General features: G+C 33.4%; 1 protein-coding gene across 1 annotated transcript in view; it reads right to left on the bottom strand.

Moving 5' to 3' along the window:
* The window catches only part of LOC106459995 (tropomyosin-like), a 57,971-nt gene extending 49,792 nt beyond the window's left edge, over window positions 1-8,179 (bottom strand). Inside the window, exons 1-2 of the mRNA XM_022386588.1 lie at window positions 7,989-8,179; window positions 1,469-1,594 (exon numbers count right to left, since the gene is read on the bottom strand). Coding sequence (XP_022242296.1) covers window positions 1,469-1,594; window positions 7,989-8,102 — 240 coding nt within the window. The 5' untranslated portion in view covers window positions 8,103-8,179. The remainder of the gene's footprint in view (window positions 1-1,468; window positions 1,595-7,988) is intronic.
* Between the last annotated feature and the right edge of the window lie 2,341 nt (window positions 8,180-10,520).

The raw sequence follows: 10,520 nt of genomic DNA, 5'->3' as shown, positions 1-10,520 counted from the left end.
ATTTTAAAAAGAGGAAAAACAGCCACCTGGTGGTTTTCTTAGTTATTTTAATAAATTGTACGACAAAACACTTTTAGTTGAAATGTGCTTAAATATCTTATTTGGACGATATGTAACGCCAAACATAGTAAATGGTAAACAACCATCAAAGATAAATTGTATATAACCGAAACGCTATTATTAAACTTTTCAAACTCGAAACCCATAATGGATCAGTTGATAGAGAGGCCTTTAAAATACCTGCAAACTTATTGTTTAAACATTATTTGAAGATTACTATTTGTTTACGTTCTAGGTTGATTAATATAAAACCAGTTGTTCATTGTTTGTTGTTTCATCAATGATGCCTACTTTATGTGATACTACTCTTGTGATAGATGTCGCGCTGTTCTTTATGCTGACATGAAAATAATATTTACATTACATCTTACAATAGAATCACATAACTCCCGTTAATCAAAGAAAGTCTAAGAAAATGTTTAAAAAAGCTAATTCTTGTTATCAGTACCAAACATTCCGAGTTGAAGTTAAGTCTAAAAGGCTAATAATGTATTCGTAAAATTAGTGAATAATAAAATTAACGAACAAAGCCAAACAAATAAATATTGTTTTGTAATACAATTAAAAAATACATATATTTTACGCTCAACTCAAGTGCTCAACGTTACTAAAGCTTGATTTTTGTTTAATATATAATTTATTCTAAACAAGTTATCTTATTATGCATCAACGTTCCACGTTATATTATTTAATAAATTTTTTCGATAATTTTAAAAGATTATAAGTTTTGATTAACATATTCTTTATTTGTTTGTTTTTTGCAATTTTTGTTGCCAATTTGACCGTGGTTACGTTGAAACAGAATTTTTCGGGAAATTGAGTGAAAATATATTGGTAGAAGTACTAAATTATTATGGCCTGGTGGTTAGGGCGCTCGATTCTCAATCTGCGAGTCTCGAGTTCGAATCCCTTCACCCATTGGAACATTATAATATGACGGTCAATCCTACTTTTCGTTGGCAAAAGAGTAGCCCAAGAGTTTGCGATGGGTGGTGTTGGCTAGCTGTCTAGTCTATCATTTCTAGATTACGGACGACTAGTGCAGCTATTCCTCGAGAATCTTTGCGCGAAATTCAACAAAACAAACAAATTGTAGGTTGTATTAGTGTTTCATAAACGTTTATGTTTTAGACAAAATTGTCATTCTGTTTAGATTAGTGATGAATCATATGACATAATATATCATTGATTCTTAGAAAAAATACCAGATAAATATTACATACATCGAGTCGACTTTATATATTTAACGTGGATGTCAAGAAATGAGAAAATAAATAACATGCTAAGTCGCCGAAAATCGTGAACATGTCTTAATTCATTTTTCCTCAAGATAAATTATAATCTACTTGTTTTGTTGAGATTGTTGGGTTTAGTGAAATAAACAAATAAAAACTAAAATTGGACTTGCATTCCGAAGGGAAACTTCTTTTTCTTCTAGTTCGATGTTGAAACTGGTCAGTTGTTCTTGAACTGAATCCAATTCATTTTCAATTTGCTGGATCTTCTTCTGAAGAACTCTCACTTCTTCATCAGCCTGGACAACAAATGGATCATTAGAATGTTACATCATTATTGTGATTTCTGATGTAAATGAAAGTTAGATGTGATAAATGCTCTTTGATGTGCCCTTGGATTCAAGGTAACTATTCATTTGATTTTGGTTGATTTTGTTGTTGTTAAGTACAAAGCTACACAATGGGCTATCTGTGGTCTGCCCACTAGAGTATCGAAATTATGACAAACCCGTAGTGCTGGTGCTGGTACAAAGGAAGACTAGATTTAAGAAACACTTAGTGTTGGTTCTGATACAAAGGAAGACTAGATCTGAGAAATATGTGGTGTTTATTCTGGTACAAATGAAGGCTTGGTGTGAGAAACATGTGGTGTTGGTTCTGATACAAAGGAAGACTAGATTTGAGAAACCCGTAGTGCTGGTACAAAGGAAGACTAGATTTGAGAAACACGTAGTGTTGGTTCTGGTACAAATGAAGGCTTGGTGTGAGAAACATGTGGTGTTGATTCTGGTACAAATGAAGGCTAGATGTGAGAAACATGTGGTGTTAATTCTGATACAAAGGAAGGCTAGATGTGAGAAACCTGTAGTGTTGATTCTGATACAAATGAAGGCTAGATTTGAGAAACACATAGTTTTAGGCTCTCGTACAAAGGAAGGCTAGTAATGAGAAACGTATGGTGTTGGTTCTGATACAAAAAAGGCTAGATTTGAGAAACATGTAGTGTTGATTCTGATACAAAGGAAGGCTAGATGTGAGAAACCTGTGGTGTTGATTCTGATACAAATGAAGGCTAGATTTGAGAAACACATAGTTTTAGGCTCTCGTACAAAGGAAGGCTAGTAATGAGAAACGTATGGTGTTGGTTCTGATACAAAAAAGGCTAGATTTGAGAAACATGTAGTGTTGATTCTGATACAAAGGAGACTAGATTTGAGAAACATGTAGTGCTGCTTCTGATACAAAAGGAGACTAGATTTGAGAAACACGTAATGTTGATTCTGGTACAAAGGAAAGCAAGATTTGAGAAATAATTTGTGTTGGGTTCTCATACAAAGTGAAAGTAATTTTATTATAATTTGTTTGAGAGAGGTGAAGTATTGCTACGTTTTTGGTTCGTAATTAGAACTATGTGTATGTTTCTATGTTTTCCAAACAATTAATGTTGTGGTTACCAATCTAAAAAAAATGAAATGTTTCTAGAGCTGTAATATAAATTTTAAACAGGTGAATACACTTTAACAATTGGATTTTTGATAATTGTAATGTTTACCAACTAATTAGAGGTACTTTAATGGTTTCGAACGTAGTAACCGAAGTGTACATTAACTATGACTATTTTACTCGCAAAAAATGGTTCTAGATTGTCTAAAGTTTTATAAAAGTTGAAAAGAGAGACCAATTTTAAAGTGATATTGTAAGTATCACCCACTTTAATGTTTGGTATTATATGACGCAAAAGAAACAAACTGTTGTTTTAAAGTATGTAAAAAAAAACAGTACTTAGAGCCATCAGTGCAAAGTTAGTTTAACTTGTTATTGAGTCAGTGTTAAGATTACTAAAATATTCGAGGTCATGAAATCATGTTTATATGTTATACATGTCTCGTTACTCCAACTCGAATACCGAGCTAGACAACATCCTTCTAGGCGTTGGAGGATCTGAAGTTAATTACGATATTTCAGTAAATTATTTCGTACTATACGGTGACACCTTTCGCACACAGTATACGTTTAGAGTAAACCTAAATTTATTAGTCCGCTTCCCTTGTTTACGTTTATAGTGAGTTCCAACGTCATAAGATCGTTTTAATATAAGAGAAAAGCCATATTTCACTTGTCGTCCACCAGGTGTTTTTATAAGCCTGGTGATATTATCAAAGGTATAAATGGCTGAAGCGAAAAAGATGACATGGTTATACAACTATGTCAGTGCTATTCGCTGAGACATAAACACGAAATGAAAGCGTAAAGAATGCAGTATGCAATACTTCATATATGGCAATTCCTTTGAACATACATATGTATTTATATTACTATGTTTACTTCATTTTCTTATCACCTCATACAATTTTTGATAAAACAACTTGAAATTTTACACGTAGACTCTTAACTTCAACAAAAATAAACATGGAAAAAAATCTAAATATTCATGATGAGCTCCAAAATTGAGAGAGAAAAAAGAAATTTAGTGGGTTGTCGCGATTTGGCCGAAAAAAGTTACTTGGAAATTGGTATAAACTCATAGAGAGCCGTTCAAAACAAAGAGTTAACTTCAGATTTTAAAAACTTTAAAATTAGAGCTCCAATATGGATGTCAACGGGATTACGGGGTTTCCAGGTCTGGATTCACAGATTTGTAAGAAAATTGATATGGACAGTTGTGGGATCGTTCAAAATAACTACCAACGCTTAAATTTTTTTAAACTTTCACGTTGGAGCCCTCATATAGGGGTTTTCAAGGTTTTCATGATTGGCTCCACGAACCGATATGAAAACTGGCAAGAACATGCAAGTGGTCCTTCAAAGCAAGAATTTATCGTTACACTTTACAAAATTTTAAATTTTTCCTCTATGTGAAATTTAAGGGGCTCTCACAATTGGCTGCACAAATTAGTTTACAAATTAAAAAACAAATATGTACACTGTCATGATTTACTCTAAATTTTCACGTGTAATTTAATAATATATATTTAAATGTCTACATGTTTCTATTTTATTTTAGATATTTTAGGCCCAGGATTCAAAAATAATTGTTCATCACAGTTCACTGTCGTATACAGTATAAAATTTATTATTTTGTTTTCTTGCTTAAAACACATATTACCTCTAGATCTTTTTTAAAACAAAATATGCTATTTCTTTGCAGATCTTCAGCAATGTTAAGTATTTTATTTAATTTTATCGTCCTATAGTGATGTTAACAAGTACTTCCATCTGTATCGTTTACAATGAACTCGTGCATCAACTAGGCGGACTAACAGTTGATAAGGGTCCAGGCTAAGTTACAGTTAAGTGTAAAACGTACTGTGAAAGTTATTATGGGCAGCACACGTGGTTCTGTGTAAAACAAACCACCCACAATACACCCTTTTCTCCTTATGAAACCACAATAATTTTAGTGTTCGAAAGGTGATGTTTATGGAAAACCATCGGGCCCATAACGCATTGAATAAACGCATTCTGGATCTGTAATCGGTAGCTAAAAGATCCAGAATATATCGTCTTAACGCATTGTGGAAATCCGTATATACTGTTGGCTGACGATATATAGGACTACACTTTGATTCAATGCGTAGTCGAAATTTTGACTTGTCTCATGTGATTGAAAACTACGTTATGATTGGCTTGTTTGGCTACGCGTTGTATCAATGCATTATGGCTTTGGTGGCTTGCATAGACATTGTTTACTTGGTGTGTCTGGCATTTAGATTTGTTGTTATACGCGGTTGTGTTGTTAATAATATATCCAATTTTAATATAGTATGAAAAAAAGTCAACATTTAATAAATATGTAAGAATTGTAAGAATATACTTTCACAGGCTACTTAAAAGACTTTAAAACATAAATTGTTCAGTGCCGCTCTTAGCTAGCACGAGACCCCAAGCATTTCGCATGCTCTATTAATCATGAAATTGCGCACTAGTGGGGATTTAGAGGGAATTGTCCCCCCCCTAAAAATTAACTAAGACTCATATGAAATACACAGTTATTACTTTGAAGAAATAAATGCGATAGAAGAACAAAACACTTTTTAATTTGCTTGTAAGAGTCACTTACTTTACAACGCCCCCCAGTAGCTCAGCGGTATGTCTGCGGACTTACAACGCTAGAATCCGGGTTTCGATACCCGTGGTGGGCAGAGCACAGATAGCCCATTGTGTAGCTTTGTGCTTAACTTCAAAAAACAAATACTTTACTGCGATCCCCAGTGGGTTGGCAATAAGTTTACGGACTTACAATGCTAAAATCTGGGAGTCGAATCTACGTATTGGACAGAGAGTAAATAGTCCATTGTGTAGTTTTGAGCTTAAACAAACAAACAAATAAACGCATTTGCGTTTAAGGCTGCTTTGGTTTCGGTTTCATTTGGTTGGATAAAGAATGATTTGAATGATTTTCTACTGAAGTTCTTTAAATTTCAAAGTGATATTCAAAGCTATTTTACCAGAGACATTTCATGCACACTCACAGTAAGGTTATAAATATATGTATGCACACACATGTTGGAAAGTGTTAACGATCATAAAACTGAATTTAATCACCAGATTGAAACAAGTCAACTATTTAGCTGAGACATCCCTTCGCATGTTCCTGAGTGTATCGTTTATTATATGAATATTATTTACTCTTTATGATTTCTAGAGCTTATAAATCGCGCGATATATAATGTGAGTTAAATTTAAGAACGCGTAGCGACTGAAAATAAATAATAATCGTGAATGAGTAGCTTTAAAACGGTCTATAAGTATAGTACCTTCAAATAACTATTTTTTTAACAAACAAATGATCGAACACTTTTAAGATATTTTCAGTATTTTATGACAAATAACAGTAATTAGGACAAATAACAAAACATTTCTTGGATTGAGAGTCAAGTTAAAAATGTGCTATTTAAACTTAGAAGTTATTTGTGCTAAATGTAGAAGCCTGTTCGTGGTCGGTGAGACGTTCCTTGTTACTGTAGTCTATATATTGAGTGATGAAATGCTTTATCACTTACGCAAAGATTTGTTGGCCACTCACGTGACTTGGGTTGGTAAGTGGGATTTGAATGCCAACAGATTTCATTGTAAATGGTTTTAAACGTGCGAACTTAGCCGAGCAGTCTTCTTGGGAGTCTAGACAAAACAGCCATTGTTTTTCTTCTGTCTTGTTTATTTGTCTTTTCTCTGACATTAGATATCTCGTAAGAAGAAAAACTAGTCACTACCCATATTTGGTGAAGTGGTTGCACAAGAATGTTAAGTAACTGTATTGCAGAATGTTATATGATTTAAAGTGCCTAAAAGCTCACAACAGATGTTTGATTTCTATCAAGATGGTGTTTCTGAACAATCACTTCTTTTGAAGTTCCAATCTCGTTGCGGTTTATTTTCAAGTATTCAGTGGCGATCAAGTTATCTTTAATTTTGTTAAAACAAAAATATTTTACACATTTATATTCAAAAAAGACCCTCCGATGCCTACATGATTAGGACGCTAAAAATCGTGTTTCGATACTTGTGGTGGGCACAATACAGATAGTCCAATGTGTAATCTTATGCTTAACAACAACAGTTTAAAAATGTATTTTATTCTCTTTCCACATCTGGCACCTTGACTTTTATAAAAACGTTCTCAATCTTGTCAATCGCATATACTTCTACTGCAAAATAATGGTGTAAGTTATATTTTTAATATTTTAATTTGAATGTTTGTTTGCTAGAGAGAGCGTGTCAGTATGTTATAATGACGATTTCGTGCAGTATATAGAAACAAGCGTGCGATATAAATACGAGAAGCAGTGAATTAATGAGTATTCAGTGAGTGATTCATTTCAGTATTAGTAGCGAGAATTATCGCATCTATTGAGTTAATTGATCGATTAGAGGGAAATTGCTTTTGAAAAGCTTATAAATAAGTTAGGCGTACATTATTATCGCAGTTTTTATTGAAACGTTGTTTGTGGACTTAGGCTTACAACTTGTATCAAAGTGAACATAGCATGTAGCGTATTAGTAAACATTATTGAAATTAATTCATTATCGTTACGTGGACTAGACTTGGCATTATGTTTATCAAATAATTCAAAAGAGCTCACCCAACGATAGAACACATTACAGCAATAACATCCAGTAATTGCTCTAGCATATATGATCATTCATGTATATCTCAATCACATGCAAGTACTGTAATATTATCAGATTCAGTACATAAAATCACATGAAACTGATATACATAGTTTCCTTTTTATGGCATAATATTTGACTGTTTTTAAAGAGTTGTTCATGTTTTGGATGAACAGCAACGGCAGGACAATTAGCATGACAGTATTTTGAAAGCTCAACTTTTAAAGAGGGGTACCTCGGGTGAAAATAATTTTATAAAATTAAACGTCTAAAAAGAGGATATAAGAGTTTAAAAAATGGTGCAATGTTTTCGCATTTTAACTTCTCAGTTACCGAAATTCCCTACTTTTTATCTTTATTATCTCAGTTTATTTACAAATTACACGACATATTTTAAAGTGATTATACGTGAAAGTCGATTCATATTTCAGGAAGTACTTTATTCTATATTTTTTAGGCTATTTATATTTCGTAGTTTTTGTTTTGTTTGAATATGATTATTAACAAAAATTAACTCCAGCGTCTCTTAGGTTTCATTAAAGAAAAGAAAGAAACAAAATATATCAAATTCTGTTTTCTTACTTTATCGGCTCGTGCATTAGCCTCTCGAGATTGCTGTTCAGCTGTTTCTGCCCGATCAATAGCATTGTCCTTCTCTAGTTTCATTGTCTGCATCTTTTTCTTGATAGCTTCCATTCTGCTTGTACGACGGGTGTTTGAGAGGTTCCAGATAGCCTACCAACACTAACTTATACTCCTGAACTTCTGAGAAACAGACATTTACTTGTGTGAGTAAATAAATGTTCTATTTGTGGTTTGACAGGAGTGGTCCAGGTTTTTAGTGGGAGTGGTCAAGCTGACGTAACTTGTTGCTTTATCAAAACAGCAAATCCGTGCTTATTAGACTCAAATAACCACTTTTAATTGATAAAGCATAAAGCTTCAGTACCAGGTGCATGACATTGTTCGTTAAATAACAACAAGAATATTACACATAGAGCTGAACTTTCTTGTGATCGGTTTATAATCCTACAAACACTTATTTCTTTCGAGTTATTGTTTGTTCTGCTATTTTATAATTCTTAACAACTTTAGGTCGGTCAAGAAATATATATATAATTACGATATTATCAATAAATCTTAGAAAAAAGTTCAATGTCTATGTCGTGTTAATCATATAACTGAAAGTTACTTAAGCACTTGAGAAACGATTTAAAAGAAACTTTTCTCAATATTATGATATAAAAATATTACACTGCAAAATTAGGGACGGCTAGCGCAGATAGCCCTCGTGTAGCTTTGTGCGAAATTCATAAGAATCCAATAATTCAGCCCCCCAGTGGCACAGCGGTATGTCTGCGGACTTACAACGCTAGAATCCGAGTTGCGATACCCGTGGTGAGCAAAGCACAGATAGCTCATTGTGTAATTTTGTGCTTAATTATAAACAAACCAATAATTCAACGTATTTCCTTAGGTAAGGAGCCCAAAGACTGAACACCACAATATTCCAAATGTGGCCTAACCAGTGACTTGTACAATGAAATTAAAATATTTGACTATGTTATAGACGAGCTAACAAACACTGCTTTTTTGTCAAATCATTTTTTGTAGAGTTTAAAATTGAGTTTTGTCTTTAAAATTAATTAATCAGGTTTAATATATGATCTATTTCCTCATGGCCTACGTTAAAGACTGGGCCCAGCGATGCTCAGTAGTTAATGAATGGCTCCAACTTTCACGTCCTGTTACGCAAGATCCCATTATTCTGTCAGACAAGAGTATCCCAAGAGCTGGCGGTGGGTGCTGTTGACTAGTTATCTTCTTTCTATTCTGTCAGCTCAAAATTAAATTCAACTAGCGCAAAAAGCTTTTAAGCAGGTTATTTTAATTAATTTTGTTAATCATGATATCGAAAAGCCTGTTGAAACGAAGTTAAAAACATTTTTTAAAGTAGATGCATTTTACTATAATTTTTCACAGGTAAGCATTTACGGATTTAACTATAGAGCTTCTGCCATACTAAATAACAATGTATTTGTCAACTATTTTTGAATTTATTCAGTTGTTATTGCCTTCTGTAAGTTTTTATAACGATCTTTGTTTTGAAGGCAATGATTCTATTATAAACTGAAAGCAGCAGTTTTCACAACACCACCTGCCTCTATTTCTTCTTTGACAGTGTTTTTATAGAAATCATACTTCCAGATAATGATTTTTTCGTAAATAAGTACATTTACTGCAGCAAGTGTTGATTTCTTCTTGAACAGTATTTCTAACGACTGCTGGAGCGGGCGTGACATAATAGTTAGCATATATAACAGGCTTCATATTAAGAGGTTCAAACTCCGAGTCCGTGATATGCCGCTAAATGCTCTTTGTACTTTCAGCCGTGGCCGCTTTACAAAGACTGCAGCCAACTCCACTACTGGGTTAAGTATAGCCTTGTAGGTGGCGAGTGCTGCTGAGTGGTTGCCCTTGTTCTGATCAGTAGTTCTAAATTACAGACGGCTATACCTGAATCTTGGAGTCTATGATCTGACAGTTTAGCTCATTTGTCTCATAAGATATTTTTACATTAAAAATGTATTATTTCCATTTTTTGGTCACTGTTTGTACTGGAACTTATTTTCGTACCAGAATCTTTATCATTTATTACGAAGAAAGATGTTTTAGAACATTCCATTCCAATATTTTTCCTAGGAAACACTTTCTACTGTATTTTGGGTGATTATTTTTCAACTTTCCTTTGTTACACACTATTTTTAGCTTTAAGTTTGTTTGTTTGTAGTTAATCACAAAGTTACCAAAAGGCTATCTCTGCTCTACCAACCACAGGTATCGAAACCCGTTTTCTAGCGTTATAGGTGCGTAGACATACCGCTGTGCCACTGGGGGCCTTTTAGCTTTAAGACACTATTCTCAGATTTAATTTCATAAACTTGTTTTCACAATAATGTGTGACTGCTTGAGCACATTTGTCTTATTACAGCTGCTTGGCTGCTACAATATATAGATTCAGCTGTTTGGTTGCTACAATATATAGATTCAGCTGTTTGGTTGCTACAATATATAGATTCAGCTATTAAACAATGCGTTAAACAAAACGAAGTT

Source organism: Limulus polyphemus, unplaced genomic scaffold, assembly GCF_000517525.1.
Source record: "Limulus polyphemus unplaced genomic scaffold, Limulus_polyphemus-2.1.2 Scaffold691, whole genome shotgun sequence".
Taxonomy (NCBI): domain Eukaryota; kingdom Metazoa; phylum Arthropoda; class Merostomata; order Xiphosura; family Limulidae; genus Limulus; species Limulus polyphemus.
Note: the sequence above shows the minus strand (reverse complement) of the source record. Positions and strands in the feature narration are given on the sequence as shown.